The following is an 18,258-nucleotide window of genomic DNA, read 5'->3' on the forward strand; positions in this document are numbered from 1 at the left end:
TCCTTTGTTTTACCTTATGTTATTTACAGGTGTTGCTTGGTAACACGGACAGAAGCACTGTTGTTACTCGTAGCTTAAGGCCTTACATTAGAGCTCGTTATATCAGAATCCATCCACGAACGTGGCACTCACACATCTCTATGAGAATAGGACTCAGAGGAAGACGATTAGGTAAAGATATCAGTTCAAACCCATCAAAAGTGATGTTGCCAAAGTAATAACGCATTTGTATGAATTATAAAAAATATAGATTTGAAAACGTGTTTTTTATCTTTTTAGGAAGATTACCAAAACCTCGCCTCCGTGCCCTTGGAATGCAGAACGGTCGCATCCGTAACAACCAGATTCGTGCATCCTCAAGCTGGGACCGTAACCACGGTCCCTTCTTGGCCAGACTAAACAGACGTGCACGAGGAAGATACCAAGGTGGTTGGTCAGCAAGACATAATAACCGAAAGCAGTACATACAGGTAAAATGTTAATTAAATTTTGCTCTCTTTCTCTAGTTTCCAGCAATCTATGAAACAATCTGTACCAGGTGATTTCACAGGTGATTTCGCTTTTCTCAGCGCGAACGAATTATCCGCATTTGGGGAGCTTTTTCCCCCATACTTTACTAGTTCCAGATTATCGGCCCAATAATTCACAGCAGGTGAATTATATATTAATATTTAATATATATATTTTATTTATTTACTTTTTTGCTTTACATCTCGTACTTATAAAAAATATATATTTAATAATAATGAAAAGAACTAGCTGAGGGAAAGATAATAAAAAGAACTAGCTGAGGGAAAGAATGACAGGACATGAGTGCCATATACTGAAGTTCCTTTAAAAAGTATTCCTTTTTCAAATTCTAAATACTAATGAGAAACATTAAAAATACAATATACTGACATATATGAACTTGATTCAAAGTTCTCGGAACCAAAAATACGAATAGCAGATGATATTCTATGAAAGGCATTTAGAAGATTAGGTCTTACAGGTTCTAGTTCTGTCAACGTGAACGTTAGTGTGAGGTTTGCAAAAAATAGTGTCTGTAAAGCATAAGTTTAAAAGTTTTCGTAGAAGATAAACATCCGTGGAAAGATTAAACAAATATATTTTATAAATAGCATATTTCGTCGTTGTTGGTGCAAAATATTTCATTTTAACAAGAGACATTAGAAAGTAATGGAATATTTTCGTTGTGACAAACACTGTATTGCACGCCTAGATTCCAAATCAAATATATATATAATTCTTGCAGGAAGAATCTTTAATCTTTCATTCCTTTTTTATCTCTAATAGGTCAATTTCCGTCGTCCTAAAAAAGTTACAGCCATTGCAACGCAAGGTCGTCAGAACGCCAACCAGTGGGTTACAAGTTACTACATAACCTACAGCTTGGATAATGTACACTTTATACGACACAGATCACGTGGTCGATATACGGTAATTAAAAACAGATACTTGGTCAATGCATGGCTTGTGTACGATCAGTGTGTATTCCTAAAGAAACAGCACTGGGCGACACATTCTCAAATTATTTCTCCTTTCCAACAATATCATTTTATCTACACACAAATTGTTTGAAATATTTGTACGTTATTCCTGTAATTAGGGTAGTTCAAAAACTTTTTTCAGTGTTCCATGAAAGGGCGCGGAAAATGTTTGGACTTCAAAAAAAAGTTAAAAGAAGTTTAACTACAGCGGCAGCACCTTCTCCTCAGTTATCTGTTCCAGGCAACCCTGAAAGCCACCTAATTTTCTAATTCATTTTCCTTAATCCTTTACCCTATAGGTATTCCGCGGAAACAGAAACCGCAATAGCATAGTTCGACACGTTCTAAGACCAAGCATCAAAGCAAGAAGCATTCGTATTCACCCAATCAGCTGGAGAGGCCATATTTCCATGAGACTTGAGCTGTATGGTCGCAACGCTGGTATGTAGAATCAATCATCTTCTACAACCAACTATTTTGCACGATTACAGGAAAATAAAATGATCGCAGAACAAAATATTGTTTAACGGCAACATAACCTATTAATGCGATAAAATGTGGTACATTTCAGGAAACAGAGCCCTTGGAGTTCAAGATGGCCGTATTCCCGACTCAGCATTCAGCGCCTCGTCCATGTGGGACCGCAAACACAGACCAGCAAATGCCAGACTCAACTTATATCGAAAGGGACAAGCTGGTGCATGGTGTTCAAGACACAACAGATATGGCCAGTGGCTGCAAATTGATATTGGAAGCCTTGCCCTCGTGACTGGTATTGCTACCCAGGGACGACAAGACCATAGTCAATGGGTGACAAGATACCGACTGAGGTACAGCAGAGACGGACGACGTTTCCCGTTTTATAGAGCTGGAAGAAGGATTTATGTAAGTCTAATTTCTTTCGTTGTTATACTTGAATTTTTTGGATTAAAACTTAGTCTAAAATCAGAATTATTAGAGGTATCTATAGATTAGTACCTGTAGAATAGAACTGAAGGAAATTTAGACAAATTTGTAAACGGCATGCTTTATTACAGAGTTTACGTGGCAACAAAGACAGGACTTCCGTGGTTTTCCACCGTCTACGACCATTCTCTGCTCGATATGTCCGCATCTACCCACAATCCTGGCACCGTCATATGTCTATGAGAGTAGAACTGTATGGTCGCCGATACAGTAAGTTATACTAAAATTAAGACATGAAATAATGGTTCGTTTATTTTACAGCTTGCGTATTAATTTTCTTTGTGTTATAAAGCTCCTACTCGAGTACCAGCTGCATGTGGTATTTCCAACAAGCGTCTGCCCAACAGATACATCACAGCATCAAGTCAATGGAACAGATACCACGCCCCATGGCTCGCTCGTCTGCACCTGAAGCGAAGAGGAAGGTACATGGGTGGATGGTCTGCCAAGAGAAACAGACGTGGAGAATGGATTCAGTTTGACTTGAGAAGGTTTAAAAAGATCTACAAGATTTCCACCCAAGGTCGTAGCCACGCCAACCAGTTTGTAAAGAGTTACATCGTTAAGTACAGTGTGGACGGACGACGCTGGATGCCCTACAAAGTGAACAGTGTGGTTAAGGTATCCAAGTTTCGCATACATATTACAAAACAGTTCTTACTAGTGACTTAAATATATGTTTTGACTACTTTGCGGATTCAGGGCATGCGCAGACGTTTTTCACTCGTGTCGTTAAAAACGGTACAAAAGTCATACATTTCTTTTGTAGGTTGCTTCGGAATATTCTTTTTTTCTTCTTCTTCTTCTTTCTTTCTTTCTTTCTTTCTTTCTTTCTTTTTTTTTTTTTTTTTTTCTTTTTCTTTCTTTTTTTTTTTCTTTTTATGTTTTTTATTTTTTATTTATTTGGTTTTTTTTTATTTATTCATTTATTTTATTTGTTTTAATTTTTTTTTTAATTTTTTTTTTTTACAAATCTCTTTCCGGTAAATGATGTTCTCCTGCATCAAAAATTTCAAAAACTTATTTGAAGACAGATATCCCATAGGTTCGAGTGAAAGATTCATTAGGTCTTGTCTGTAAGTCAGAAATTTGAGCGAAAAGTTCGATGTTTGAGAGAAGCGCCCAATTTGAAAGTAAACTCATAATTCGAAATATAGTATCAAAAATCCTAATTTGCATATCTGAATATTCCGGGGCATGGCTATAGTATTAGTGTTACAGTTTCCAACTACCTTACAAGTTTTTGCTAACATGACATAGGGTTCCTCTTGTCGCTTAGCAAATCATTACTGTGCGGATACTCCAACCGGGACCACTTTGATAAAGTAGTGTCATTTATCAATCACATTGCGACATTTAGTTCAATATTTTTGACCAGCCAATCAGATAGCACATCGATTTAATGAGAGGGAGAGAACACGATAATCTGATTGGCTGACGCATGTTATCAGTTTAATCTCTGTCTGGTTTACTGTTTACTGATTGGTCAGTTTTATTCGAGTGGCCCCGGTTGGCGTGTCTGCACAGCAATAAACAACTGTTCAATTTCCATTCTTTTTTCAAACAAAGGTTCTTCCTGGAAACAGAGATCGAAACACAGTGAAAGTGAACTTGTTTAACCCTCCAATCATCGCGCGCTTTGTTCGTATCTACCCATGGACTTGGCATGCACATGTGTCGCTGAGGGCTGAGCTGTATGGATTCAACCAAGGTGAGTCTGCCCCACGTTTTCATGCACACTGATTGTGTTGCACAACAATATAGGATGCGTAAGGAAAGTGAAATCGTCGATGAGACAAGTCTTAAAATAATACATTAGCAATTACTAAATGGCGTATTTTTCAAGAAAGTTAAAGAAACTCTCTTGAAAGTCATTTGCCCATTTGAAGTTTTTAAAATTAAAAGCGCAACTTTCGTTGCAATTTAGCGTTTTTTTTCTGGGCTCGAAAATAACCCTGAAATTAACCCTGAAATATGCATGAAATATCTCATTAAACTCACTAAAGAAGTTAATATATTATTTAAAGAATGGTTTTCCATTGTACAAACAATGTTACCCCCAACGAACAATAGTATGAAGCATTCAATGCAGTATTTTGATAAAAAAATTTTGATTTTTTATTTTATTTTAGGATCAAATAAAATTCCTCTTGGTCTGGAAGATGGCACGATCCCCAACTATTCCATCAGAGCCTCCTCACAGTGGGATGGTAACCATGCACCATATCTTGCTCGTCTTAACAACATTAGACGCGGAAGGAAGGTTGGTGGATGGTCTTCCAGAAGGAACAGCCGAGGACAATGGATCCAGGTTGCTTTAGGATCATACACAACCATCACAGGCATTCGTACTCAAGGTCGTCAAGATGCCAACCAGTGGGTCAAGACATACACTGTGGCCTACAGTAACAATGGAAGGCACTTCAGAACGTACAGAGTTCGTAGACGTGTTAAGGTAAATGATAAGAATTAATTTAATTGTCTAGTATCACTGCATATATTTAGAGTGTAAAGTTCGTCTTCTAAAAGATGCCCTACCAAAATAAGGAATAAATCCCATACCTAGACGGAATTTACCCTTTACGCTTAGTTGAAACATGGTGACTAAATTAATACAATTACAAGAATCGCTAGTTTTGTATGTATAACATAATTGTTTTGAATTGATCACACGTTATATTATCAAATTGCCGTGATAAGAAAATGAGAAAAATTCCAATCAAGTCATGATTATTTCTGTTATTTTTTACAGGTTTTCTTGGGAAATAGTAACAGAAACAGCGTTGTAACTCGTCGACTGAGACCGGCAATTAGAGCTCGTTACATCAGAATCTATCCAAGAACCTGGCAGGGTCATATGTCACTGAGAATGGAAGTACTTGGGAGACGAAAACGTAAGTGACAATCTATTTTTACTTACTGAAAACAGTTTTTAAAAAACTTTCCAACTTTGACCACATAAACTGATTTATAGCACGAAAAGGAAAACCTCCACGCCGATTCCGCGCTCTTGGAATGCAGAGCGGCCGTATCCGTAACAACCAGATTCGTGCATCCTCAAACTGGGACCGTAACCACGGTGCCTTCTTAGGTAGACTCAACAGACGTGCACGAGGAAGATATCAAGGTGGTTGGTCAGCAAGACATAATAACCGTAACCAGTACATACAGGTAATACATATATCAATAATTCCATCATGTGAAACTTCATGAGAAATACTATTTTCCTTTTTTTTATTTCAGGTAACTTTCCGTCGCCCAAAAATAGTAACAGCCGTTGCTACGCAAGGTCGCCAGAACGCTAACCAATGGGTTACTCGCTACTACATAAGCTTCAGTTTGGATAACTTACACTACGTGCCGTACAGGTCACTTGGTCGAAAAAAGGTATGGTTACTTACTTCCACGATGAAGGATTCGACAAAATGATTTTTAATATTCTTTGGAATTAAACTACAGTCAACTCATTTTACGCAGACACCATCTGAGCCGTCACTTAGTGTCCGTACTTGATATCGTTATTACGCTATGAGTATTTTTCGCCAGGGATCTTGCTCCTCTCCGCAATAGAGGGTTTTTACGTGACGTCACAGCGGCCATCTTGAACTCTAGAGGTTTTGCGCCATCACGTTACGGCCGCCATGTTAGATGGCAGGAACAATATAATCGTTTTACATAAAAAATAATTCAATTCCCAAGAGCAAAGGATGTTATTGTTCCGCCATCTTACCACAGGCAGTCCAAGCTGGATTATGGCGCGGGCACGTGATGGTGCAAAACCTCTATTTGGATGCAAAAACTGTGCAGAAATTTTCTATTGTTTTATATACCAATATAGCTTCCTTGTCACTTGACCGCTCTATAGGGATGTGTTTGTAATAACGGGGTTTCCACAAGGCAAGAATTGACTGTAATGTGGTTTTGCTGATGCTATTATAGTCCAGTTCATTTTCATTGGACCCTTCTTCGATGCGAGGGTAACATGAAAATACAAAAGACATGCCCCAAATACTATTTGAGAAAAGTGTGATTTCTTATGTATTTTCATGTTAGCCTCACATCCACGACGTTGGCACTTTTGGGAAGGGTCCATTGTTTTGCTATTAGTTTTGCTGGACTTTAAAATCTAATTTTGAAAATCACTCAAGACTGATTGACATTTTGGCGTTTTTGAAACCAAAACCCTTAAGTGACGCTATTTTTTAAAAACGCATCGAGATGAATTTGGCAATGACTTACAAATTCCTCGCGCGCTGATTGGTTATTTTTATCATCAATTTTTTTTTTCCTATCCGACATTCACTTATTCATTCATTCATACTTTTTTTTATCAACAGATATTCCGTGGAAACAAGAACCGCAATGCAATAGTTCGACACGTACTGAGACCAAACATCAAAGCAAAAAGCATTCGCATTCACCCAGTCAGCTGGAGAGGTCATATCTCCATGAGATTGGAGCTGTATGGACGAAACGCTGGTATGTCTTAATTAAAAGCAAATACAAATACATTACTTTTATTTGGTATAATAGCTACGAAATTTAAAAAGAACTGAAGAGTTTTTTTTGCATAGAGGATCTTTGTCATACTTCATTTAGAGTGAAAACACACGCATATTTGTTTGCTTGTTAAGTTATAATTTAACCAAAATAGCCCACACCTCTGGAAATTATGTGGGATAGGGATCCTGATAAACAATGATAATATCATGTTCTTCCCTATAATTTCTCTTTTAAAAAAACTGACCTCGAAGTTTTCTACATATTGCTCCACAGCTATCAGATATCTACCTCTTGGAGTCGAAGATGGCCGTATTCCTGCTTCAGCATTCAGCGCCTCATCCATGTGGGACCGCAAGCACAGACCAGCAAATGCTAGACTCAACTTATATCGAAGGGGACAAGCAGGGGCATGGTGTTCTAGACACAACAGATATGGCCAGTGGTTACAAATTGATATTGGAAGCCTCGCTCGTGTGACTGGTATTGCTACCCAGGGACGACAAGATCATAGTCAATGGGTGACAAGATACCGACTGAGGTACAGCAGAGACGGACGAAGATTCCCGTTCTACGGAGCCGGCAGAAGTATCTATGTAAGTCTACGTTAAATAAAGAGATACGTGGCTGGCATGATTTGATAAGAAAGTAGCTAAAAGTTTCTGTAGGATTAGAAGGAAATAGTATTGCTACTATTTTTAGGAATAATGTGTAAACTGCGTGTTTTTACAGAGTTTCCGTGGCAACAAAGACAGGACTTCCGTGGTTTTCCACCGTCTACGACCCTTCTCTGCTCGATATGTCCGTATCTACCCACAATCCTGGCATAGGCATATGTCTATGAGAGTTGAACTTTATGGTCGAAGATACGGTAATTTAATTTTTTTTAAATACTTTGTCAGTTCGGTCTCACACACACACAGTTTTCTAGTAAATTTACTTGTTTATGGTTTCAGTTGTACTTATGCTTGTGACAAATGTTCTTTGTTTTTCTAAGCTCGAACCCGCCTTCCACTCCCATGTGGTATTTCCAACAAACGTCTACCCAACAGATACATCACAGCTTCAAGTCAATGGAACAAATACCACGCCCCATGGCTTGCTCGTCTACACCTGAAGCGAAGAGGAAGGTACATGGGTGGATGGTCTGCCAAGAGAAACAGACGTGGAGAATGGATTCAGTTTGACTTGAGAAGGTTTAAAAAGATCTACAAGATTGCTACCCAAGGTCGTAGCCACTACAACCAGTTTGTAAAGAGTTACATTGTTAAGTACAGTGTAGACGGTCGACGCTGGGTGCCCTACAAAGTGAACAGTGTGGTTAAGGTATGAAATTTTAAGCTGAATTAAAGGATTTGAAAATTCAGACGATGCTAAGCGATGCTTAACAACTACAGTTTGAGTCAATAATTTGAAGTATGTATTTTTCATTCCATTAAGGTTCTTCCTGGAAACAGAGATCGAAACACAGTGAAAGTGAACTTATTTAACCCTCCAATCATTGCTCGCTTTGTGCGTATCTATCCATGGACTTGGCATGCACATGTGTCGCTGAGGGCTGAGCTGTATGGCTTCAATCAACGTAAGTTTTTAAGTATCAGCTATTGAACAATCGGCCATTGATGGCTTCTAGGGTTCGCTAGACTAAAGTACTTCGACCGAGGTGCCAAATTCCATTATTTATCAATTGACACAGTTTTCTTTGTTATTCACAAGGGTTTATTTAGTTTTGCTATAACCCTCATTATAAATGCGAGGTCAATATATAGTAATTAACCAGGTTAAAAACTATATATTGACTTCGCATTTATAATGAGCAACATTTGATAGAAAACCTTCTTAATTGATAAATGAAATACTTAATTACCTCGAACGTCGGCGATAAGCCTATACATCCCTCGGGCCTGCGACCCTCGGGATGCATATGGCTTATGGCCTCCGTTTTCGGTAATGAACTCATACGTCTTTCATAATAATTTATTTTTATTGTCTATTTTAGGATACAATAAACTTCCTCTTGGTCTGGAAGACGGCAAGATCCCTAACTATGCCATCAGAGCCTCCTCACAGTGGGATGGTAACCATGCACCATATCTTGCTCGTCTTAACAACATTAGACGCGGAAGGAAAGTTGGTGGATGGTCTTCCAGAAGGAACAGCCGAGGACAATGGATCCAGGTTGCTTTAGGATCATACACAACCATCACAGGCATTCGCACTCAAGGTCGTCAAGATGCAAACCAGTGGGTCAAGACATACACTGTGGCTTACAGCAACAATGGAAGGAACTTCAGAACATACAAAGTCCGTGGACGCGCCAGGGTAAATAGAGAAGTAGAGTTAATGTTTTTTCCGTATATCGCTCCAATCAAAAGGTCATTTATGCGAAGGGAGTAAGGCCTCTACCCTTGTATTTGCGATGTAATTTGCTAAAATCTAACACTACCTAAATCTTTTAGATAGAACAGTCACCCAACAAATTGGCGACCATGCTGCTCCTTTTCCTTTGCGTGTAAGTGGTGTTTAACAGTTTTTCGGATTCTCATTGCAGATCTTTTTAGCAAATAGCAATCGAAACACTGTTGTAACTCGTTATTTGAGACCTGCAATTCGAGCACGTTACGTCAGAATCTATCCAAGAACCTGGCAGGGTCATATGTCATTGAGAATGGAATTACTTGGAAGACGAAAACGTAAGTATTTGGGAATGAGAAGAAATAGGAGATAAAGAGCATATTAATCTTTACAAGAGAAGCTGAATTAAGCTAGGTTTGCAATATAGTGTCAGGAACTAGTAACGGAGTGCTAGTAATATTGCTTAGAGCTGACATTACATTTATAATCATGTTCTTACTGTATCCAAATGCCGGTAAAAATGAGAGTAGTACAATTTACAATAATACAATAATCTCACCTAGCATTTTTACATATAATTTCGGTGATCGTTCTCCACGGTTTAGTATCTTTTTCCAAGAGGACTAGAAACATTAGTAAAAGGCCTTAAATTCAAGTTAAACAGCTTAATATGATATTTATTATTATTTTACTATCATTATCAATAATACCGTTATTATCGATGTTATTATCAATACAGAAGGTCCAATAAAGCCTCCAAGACGAGCAAAAGCACTTGGAATGCAGAGCGGTCGTATCCGTAACAACCAGATCCGTGCATCCTCAAACTGGAACCGTTACCACGGTGCCTTCTTGGCCAGACTAAACAGACGTGCACGAGGAAGATATCAAGGTGGTTGGTCAGCAAGACACAATAACCGTAACCAGTATATACAGGTCTGTCTTTATTTAAATCTCCTTAAATCCATAAGAATTACCTGTTCTGATTTGAAAACAATTTGTAATTTATTTTTTGCCAACTTTATTTGTATAGGTAAAATTCCGTCGCGCCAAAAAAATTACGGCAGTTGCAACACAAGGTCGCCAGAACGCCAACCAATGGGTTACAAGATACTACATATCCTATAGTTTGGATAACATACGCTACGTGCCGTATCAAGCAGGTGGTCGTAAAAAGGTAATTTTGTAGAGTACTTAATTTTGCTTTTCAATGAACCCACTTTGTTGACATATTACTTACGTTACCACGCAGACAAACCTAACTGCTGGGACATAAAGACCAAATGACCAAATTCTAACTCACTTATCACTACATTTCAACACGTTTTATTTATTTTTTGTCTGGGTTACCCTATTCCAATACGAGGAAAAAGTGCAAGCAAATATTTTCTTTTCTTAGTTTCGACTGAAATACTTTATATTTCTGATGTAATTATAACGATCGATTTAATTAAAAGAAAGAAAGAAAACAAGAAGTTCTATGTCTAGAATATCATGGCTTGAACTGCCACTGTTTCAATTCTTTGACGACAAACCTTATGTTGAATTATTGTTATTTTTAACTCTTTTAGATATTTGCTGCCAACCGTAATCGTAACTCAGTGGTTCTCAGAAGACTACGACCAGCCATCAGAGCTCTGAGTGTTCGCATCCACCCCGTCAGCTGGAAATCACATATTTCCATGAGGCTGGAACTGTACGGAAGAAATGCAGGTTGGTTGATCTTCTTGTTTGAGGAAAGGGTGCATAAGTTATCCCAAATTCCCTCCTCCTCGAAAAATGGTCTTGCACACTTTTTTTTCTTTTCGAAAGTTTAATGATTTTTATCGCAGATGATTCTGTGGTCTTCAAAAACAGCGAAAAGCATCGAATGTGAAACTGGTGTAGTATACGTTGGCAACCACGTTTCTCTTCCCATTAGAATGAAGAGGTTATTTTTCATGCAATCTTAAAAGTACGCTCTAATGCTTTAGAATGTGCATTAGAAAATGTTCTCATTAAAACTGACACCATTAATTTCAGCTTTAAATCGCTTGCCCCTTGGTGTTGAAGATCGTCGTATTCCAGACCGTGCTTTCAGTGCCTCGTCCATCTGGGACCACAATCACAGAGCATCAAACGCAAGACTCAACACCGTTCGACGAGGACGTAGAACAGGAGCGTGGTCTGCTAGACACAATCGACGTAGACAGTGGCTTCAGGTTGATATTGGAAGTCTTGCCCGAGTTACCGGTATTGCTACCCAAGGACGACAAGACGCAAATCAATGGGTGAGAAGCTTCTACGTAACGTATAGTACAAATGGAAGGCGATTTGTACCCTACAGGCATGGAAGGCGAACAGTGGTAAGCATAAAAAAGCATAACATTTAAAAAATATGTCACATTTTACGGCTAATGTATGATTGAGGCATCCAAATTTACAGCATGTTGGTGGAACTAAAAACCTATTTCTACAATATAAAAATATATGGCGTACTGCTATCATTTGTTACGATTTTTAATGCATGCTATGATAAAGACGGGTAGGACAAGGAAACTGGGAGGATAGTAGAGCATCAATGAAAAAAATCGTTAGAGTAGGTTCCAGTTACTGGAACAATATCTTTGAGCGACAGTTGTCTATAGACTCCTCCCAGCACTTCGGAATGCATCTCAATTTGGAAGGCAAAACGACAGGTTTCCAATCTCAGGAAAATAATCAGTCCAAATTCCAAATTGAGCTGCTTTGACGTCACATGTTAGGAGTCTATTGCCAGGATTGCCTGACTCGATTGTTTGTCGATCAGCGCGTATATTAACAGAACTTTCACCAATTCACTGACCACAAAAGAATGGTCGTACTTGTCGAAATTAAACTTCACAAAACATAATAAACGTATAGAAATTCAGTTTAACCTCGAATTGAAACAATTGTTTCGTCGTCATTCGTCGTCACTGAATTCGGGAAAGGTGTATGAAAGCAGTGGTAAAAAACCTGAACACGTGCTCATTATTAACGTTTCTTACTTTAGACATTCCGAGGAAATAGTAACAGAAATACCATAGTATACAACAGATTTGTTCGTCCTCTGAGAGCACGTTTTGTACGTGTTTACCCAAGAAGCTGGCAGGGACACATTTCTATGAGGTTGGAACTGTATGGACGAAGATACGGTTAGTACGGCATTCATTGCATAATTCCATTTTTGAAAGTTTTCTAGTGTAATGAAACAAAATGATTTGAAGGTTATACTTGATTTCATGTTTTTATGTAATCCTAATGATTCCTTATAGATCAAGATAACAATATCCAAGAAATTGCAATTTTCGTATTTTAAGTTTTGATTTTACCTTTTCGTTAATCAGCTCGCCGTCCTCGTGTATTCCCAAGTGGTATTTCCAATGGCCGTCTGCCCAACAGATACATCACAGCGTCCAGTCAATGGGACAAAAACCACGCGCCATGGCTTGCTCGTCTGAATCGCAAACGACGTGGACGTCTAGTTGGAGGATGGTCAGCTCGTAAAAATAACAGGGGTCAATGGATTCAGTTTAACTTGAGAGCACCAAAGAGGATTTACAAGATTGTAACTCAAGGAAGAAGCGACACGAACCAGTGGGTGAAAAGCTTTATCATCCGTTACAGTGTAGATGGAAGACGATGGGTGTGGTACAAAAGGAATAGTGTAACTAAGGTACAAATTGTCTAGATTTTATGCATAAATACAGCGCCTATAAAATATTTTTGCGGCAAACGTTCCTTTAGTTGATGTTTGATAGTGATTAGTGGGTAGTGTTCAGGATTCGCTTTTTCTTATGGGTGTGGTACAAAAACAAAAACAAAAAATTCGTATGGAATTTTCAAAAAAAAATATAGTAAAAATGCTGGATTTAAAAATATATGCTCTCATTTCTTGCAGGTGTTTCCTGGAAACCGCGACAGAAATTCCTTGAGAGAAAACAATTTTGGTACACCAATCACAGCTCAGTATATCCGCATTTACCCAAGAACATGGCACGCACACGTATCTCTCAGGGCGGAGCTCTATGTTAGACATGCATGTAAGTAACAAAAAAAATATTCTAATCTCTACTGTAAACAAATGCAGTCACGTTGGTGGGTAGTTTTGGGTTGTTGAACAGCTTCTGGTAAAATATTTAATGCACATGTGTTCCGTTAATTTAACTTTTCTTTTTTTTACAGCTCGATATGAGTTGCCCATGGGTGTCGAAGACGGATTGATTCCTTCCAGAAACTTCAGAGCTTCGTCGCAATGGGACCGCAACCATGGACCATCACGCGCTCGACTCAACACTGTTCGACGTGGAAGGAAGACAGGAGCATGGTCTGCTAGAAAGAATAATAGACGACAATGGATCCAAGTCGACTTTGGAAGAGCAACCATCGTCAGTAAGATTCTTACTCAAGGTCGTCAAGATGCGAACCAGTGGGTCAAGTCATACACTGTATCGTACAGCAACAATGGAAGACGCTTCAGATCCTATAGAGTAAGAAGAAGAGTGAGGGTAAGTTATTCATTGATAATCAAAGTTTGTACCTCTATTTTACAAAGAATGTGCAGAAATGAAAGTTAACATCGATTTACTTGGGAATACTCTCACTGGAAAGCAAATAACTTTATGCAATCATTTTTAGGTTTTCTTAGCCAACTCAGATAGAAACACTGTTGTTATTCGTCGCTTGAAACCATACATTCGCACTCGATTTATCCGAATCCATCCTCGAACCTGGCAATCTCACATTTCTATGAGAATTGCATTCAGGGGTAAACGTTTAGGTAAGAAACTATTTCTATGGTTTGAACTCATTTTAAAAAAAAAAGGCATTTATTAAAAAAAAAAATTATTGTTTACTTGGAAAAAAAGGAATAAGGAAACTCCGACTCCGTGCACTGGGAATGCAGAGCGGTCGCATCCGTAACAACCAGATTCGTGCATCCTCAAACTGGAACCGTTACCACGGTGCCTTCCTGGCCAGACTCAACAGACGTGCACGAGGCAGATACCAAGGTGGTTGGTCAGCAAGATACAACAACCGTAAACAGTATATTCAAGTAAGATTACTAAGGCAGTCTATTAATTCTACATTTTTAATACAACTATTAACGTTTTAACATATTTTAGGTTAGTTTCCGTCGTGTTAAAAAAGTAACCGCAGTTGCGACGCAAGGCCGCCAGAACGCCAACCAATGGGTCACGCGTTACTACATCACCTACAGCTTGGACAAACTTCACTATAGACCATACGTTGTAAACGGTCGAAGAAAGGTAAATATGCAGCTATTTATGGTTTATACGACGGCCATGTTGGGGGAATAGTCAAAATCTTTTGTTATATCCTCCAACATGGCCGCCGTGTCTTTTGTTATTTAATTCTCTTGGGAATGATTGAAAACCACCAATGCAGCTTTGGGAAGGGATTAGAGACACGGTCTACCTTTTTTAGATTTAGTGGTGCTCCAAAAACTCTCTAGGAAGACTTACTTTTGTAGTTGAATTTACTTTATATTGTTTAACACAGATATTCCGGGGTAACAAAAACCGCAACACAATAGTTCGACACGTTCTGAAACCAAACATCATTGCAAGAAGTATTCGTATTCACCCAGTCAGCTGGAGAGGTCATATTTCCATGAGACTTGAGCTGTATGGTCGCAATACTGGTATGTTTTTAATTGAATTTAATTTTATATTTCGCTAGTAGACACATGACTCAAAGCCTATCTTCAAGGAACAATACACCAATTAGGTGTTCCGATTCGGACAATAGCAAACCCATCAGCGTTGTAGCAAATTTTAGCTAATTTCATCAAGCTAGTGTGATATAGAAGCGGTAACTAAGAGTAGGCGCAACCATGAACTACCAAAACTCTATACAAATATACAAATATCCATCCCACATTCAATTCATTAAGAAATGAAATAATACAAGACATTGAGGGTGTTGACAGCCAAGGTTTCTTTTGTGCACGGTAAGGTAATGTGGGAGAAGAGACTGTGATTTTACGTTGTCGTCCGAGCCACGTGAACGTCCGAGCCACGTGAACGTAGATGTAATAATAAACTTAAGGCAGCTTCTTCAGTCATATTAAGAGCCTGACTTTTGGCGATGCCAACCGTCTCTGAATTAAAACTTTTACTTTCTCTTATTAGCCTGCATAGCGGCGCCCTAGGGGGTTCGGCGCCGCTACGCACGCTATCCTTTTTGGAGTTAGTTACGTTTTTGAAGGGGGTTAGTAAGCCTTTGATGTCCTGGATAATAATTAACTTGGATAATTGGCTTTATATATCGATACGCGAATTTTGCGTAACCAAATCATAATCAATATTTTTGGTTCCATTTTTAGTTGTTCATATTTCTTTTAATCTTTAGCAACCAAATCTTTACCTCTTGGAGTCGAAGATGGCCGTATTCCTGACTCAGCATTCAGCGCCTCATCCATGTGGGACCGCAAGCACAGACCAGCAAATGCTAGACTCAACTTATATCGAAGGGGACAAGCAGGGGCATGGTGTTCAAGGCACAACAGATATGGCCAGTGGTTACAAATTGATATTGGAAGCCTGGCTCTTGTGACTGGTATTGCTACCCAGGGAAGACACGACTATAATCAATGGGTGAGAAAATACCGACTGAGGTACAGCAGAGACGGACGAAGATTCCCGTTCTACGGAGCCGGCAGAAGTATCTATGTAAGTATAGTTTCAATGAAGTGATACGTGACTGTCATGATTTGATAAGAAAGTTGATAAAAGTAGATAAATTAGCTTTTATTGGTTTGTGATTCAATGAAGTCATATTTAATTGTCATGGCCCCGCCCATGAGAAAATTTTCCGCTTCACCGCACTTTAGTAAGAAACAGCACAATGTTTGATTCTCTTTCTCTCAAAGTAACCTCAGCTTGTGATTTCCGTTTTCTTGGTATTTTCGGTCCTCGTCCCCGTGACGAATTCAGCAGTATTTTGAACGTTAGTCAAAGTGCGAACAAGGATGGCTGGTTTTATCGATTTTTCTAATTCAAAGAAACAATTAAATGCAATTACCTTCTAATTTGGTGACAAGAAAAACAAACTTATTCAATGGTTCATAGTCAGCACAGGTCGCTGGTTTATGGTAGCGCCTTTACATTTCAATTTTTTTGATTGTTTTGGCTCCCTAACTCCCTAACATTTTTCATTGTGGATACTGCATAAGATGGTAGAAACAGCTGCTATTGTAGTATGTGTGTTTTGTTTGTTTGTTTGTTTTGTGTGTGTGTGTGGGTTGTTGTTGTTGTTGTTTTTTGTTGTTGTTGTTGTTGTATTAAAAGTAATTATTTTCATTTCATTTTTTTTTTTAGAGCTTCCGTGGTAATAAGAACAGGAACTCTGTCGTATTCCAACGTTTACGAAGACCCATCTCTGCTCGATATGTCCGTATCTACCCACAATCCTGGCATGGTCATATGTCTATGAGAGTTGAACTTTATGGTCGAAGATACGGTAAGTTTACTAATCAAGATCCGAAGTTCCAATGCATTTTTGTGCGGGTTGTGTGACGCAAAGTTGCTAAAGCGTTACAGGTTTTTGGTAACTAATTTTATTCAAATATGTATATACACAACGTTATGTATAAATGAATAGCTTACTATGGTATGGTAGAGGAATTCTGGAAATAAAAATGAAACTATTCTTTGGTCAGACAGGATATCCTCGAGCCTAACCAAAGAATAAGTGGCTGTGCGAACACCTAAAAAACATGACTAAAGCGTTCTTTGTCAAATTGAATTTAAATTGGTACTAATCGTGATAATTGGTGATAATTGCTCTATACGAGCAAATATGAACAGATATAAACTCACGATAGTGTTAAAAAACAAATTTAAGCGAATTATTGATACATAGACTGTACCGGCGTCATAAAGAACTTTATTCTTCTACAGAAAACAGCTTTATCACTGTTGTTGAGTTCTTTCTAAATAAAAATTAGAGATGAAATTTTCATACAGCACTAATATAAATCATTGTGCTATTTAGCTAAAAACGTTCTACCTGTCTCGTGTGGTATTTCCAACAAGCGACTACCCAACAGATACATCACAGCTTCAAGTCAATGGAACAAATTACCCACGCCCCATGGCTCGCTCGTCTACACCTGAAGCGAAGAGGCAGGTACATGGGTGGATGGTCTGCCAAGAGAAACAGACGTGGAGAATGGATTCAGTTTGACTTGAGAAGGTTTAAAAAGATCTACAAGATCGTCACCCAAGGTCGAAGCCACGCCAACCAGTTTGTAAAGAGTTACATTGTTAAGTACAGTTTGGACGGACGACGCTGGGTGCCCTACAAAGTGAACAGTGTGGTTAAGGTATTCCCTCATCTTCAAAAGTAAAACCCGCAATATTTTCTCAAAACAATCCGCTATTTTTCTCCTTGCTCCTTTTCTTATTTAATACAACAACTCTCTAGTATTTATTCTTTTATTAATTGTTTGTATGCCAATTTATGTACCATTGGAAGCATCCTCCATCCTCTATTCTAGTTAGTGTGTGACAAATATTAGAAAATAAGTTGCCATTTAACATATTTTTTGCACTTAGGTTCTTCCTGGAAATAGGCATCACAAGTCAGTGAAAGAGAACTTGTTTAAACCCGCCCATCATCGCACGCTTTGTTCGTATCTACCCATGGACTTGGCATGCACAATATGTCGCTGAGGGCTGAGTTGTATGGCTTCAACCAAAGTAAGTTTTTGCGCAATATTCAAAAGCGAATGCGATAACTACACAGCTATCTGATTCATTTTGATGTAAACTCTCTCAATTAAGTATTTGAATTGTCTTTCTTTCATTCAACTTTAGATAAGTCGTAATGCCTGATAAACGCTTTTAAAAAAACCTCTCTTTTCCAGGAAAAAACAACTTCCTCATTGGTCTGGAAAGATGGCAGATTCCCAACTTTGGTG

The 18,258-nt window shown here is 38.5% G+C and overlaps 2 protein-coding genes across 2 annotated transcripts in view; both read left to right on the forward strand.

Annotated features, from left to right (window-relative positions):
* LOC148907187 (uncharacterized) overlaps positions 1–16,972 on the forward strand; it is a 42,887-nt gene extending 25,915 nt beyond the window's left edge. Inside the window, exons 36-69 of the mRNA XM_089036809.1 lie at positions 30–171; positions 280–470; positions 1,297–1,440; positions 1,790–1,931; positions 2,062–2,375; positions 2,528–2,666; positions 2,749–3,077; positions 4,026–4,167; positions 4,589–4,911; positions 5,209–5,350; positions 5,431–5,627; positions 5,700–5,843; positions 6,794–6,935; positions 7,233–7,552; positions 7,689–7,827; positions 7,954–8,282; positions 8,397–8,538; positions 8,956–9,278; positions 9,508–9,649; positions 10,051–10,247; positions 10,345–10,488; positions 10,883–11,024; positions 11,334–11,656; positions 12,325–12,466; positions 12,659–12,987; positions 13,213–13,354; positions 13,497–13,819; positions 13,950–14,091; positions 14,180–14,367; positions 14,438–14,581; positions 14,835–14,976; positions 15,687–16,006; positions 16,655–16,796; positions 16,938–16,972. Coding sequence (XP_088892935.1) covers positions 30–171; positions 280–470; positions 1,297–1,440; positions 1,790–1,931; positions 2,062–2,375; positions 2,528–2,666; positions 2,749–3,077; positions 4,026–4,167; positions 4,589–4,911; positions 5,209–5,350; positions 5,431–5,627; positions 5,700–5,843; positions 6,794–6,935; positions 7,233–7,552; positions 7,689–7,827; positions 7,954–8,282; positions 8,397–8,538; positions 8,956–9,278; positions 9,508–9,649; positions 10,051–10,247; positions 10,345–10,488; positions 10,883–11,024; positions 11,334–11,656; positions 12,325–12,466; positions 12,659–12,987; positions 13,213–13,354; positions 13,497–13,819; positions 13,950–14,091; positions 14,180–14,367; positions 14,438–14,581; positions 14,835–14,976; positions 15,687–16,006; positions 16,655–16,796; positions 16,938–16,972 — 6,741 coding nt within the window. The remainder of the gene's footprint in view (positions 1–29; positions 172–279; positions 471–1,296; positions 1,441–1,789; positions 1,932–2,061; positions 2,376–2,527; positions 2,667–2,748; positions 3,078–4,025; positions 4,168–4,588; positions 4,912–5,208; positions 5,351–5,430; positions 5,628–5,699; positions 5,844–6,793; positions 6,936–7,232; positions 7,553–7,688; positions 7,828–7,953; positions 8,283–8,396; positions 8,539–8,955; positions 9,279–9,507; positions 9,650–10,050; positions 10,248–10,344; positions 10,489–10,882; positions 11,025–11,333; positions 11,657–12,324; positions 12,467–12,658; positions 12,988–13,212; positions 13,355–13,496; positions 13,820–13,949; positions 14,092–14,179; positions 14,368–14,437; positions 14,582–14,834; positions 14,977–15,686; positions 16,007–16,654; positions 16,797–16,937) is intronic.
* Positions 16,973–17,399: 427 nt separating this feature from the next.
* Positions 17,400–18,034, forward strand: LOC148907188 (lactadherin-like). The gene is made up of 2 exons (XM_089036295.1): positions 17,400–17,661; positions 17,894–18,034. Exons 1-2 carry the CDS (start codon positions 17,407–17,409, stop codon positions 18,008–18,010), a joined length of 372 nt encoding a protein of 123 aa, XP_088892421.1. The 5' UTR covers positions 17,400–17,406; the 3' UTR covers positions 18,011–18,034.
* The last annotated feature ends 224 nt before the right edge of the window (positions 18,035–18,258 follow it).

This window comes from Actinia tenebrosa, unplaced genomic scaffold, assembly GCF_029948245.1.
Source record: "Actinia tenebrosa isolate PJP-AT-01 unplaced genomic scaffold, QUT_ActTen_1.0 PGA_scaffold4__44_contigs__length_22323623, whole genome shotgun sequence".
NCBI lineage: Eukaryota > Metazoa > Cnidaria > Anthozoa > Actiniaria > Actiniidae > Actinia > Actinia tenebrosa.

Excerpts from the sequence above, each read along its gene's own strand:
- LOC148907188 (XM_089036295.1), top strand. The coding sequence starts at position 17,407 with ATGGAACAAATTACCCACGCCCCATGGCTCGCTCGTCTACACCTGAAG. Across the intron at positions 17,662-17,893 it reads AAGTGAACAGTGTGGTTAAG|GTTCTTCCTGGAAATAGGCA; the intron begins GTATTCCCTCAT and ends TTTTGCACTTAG.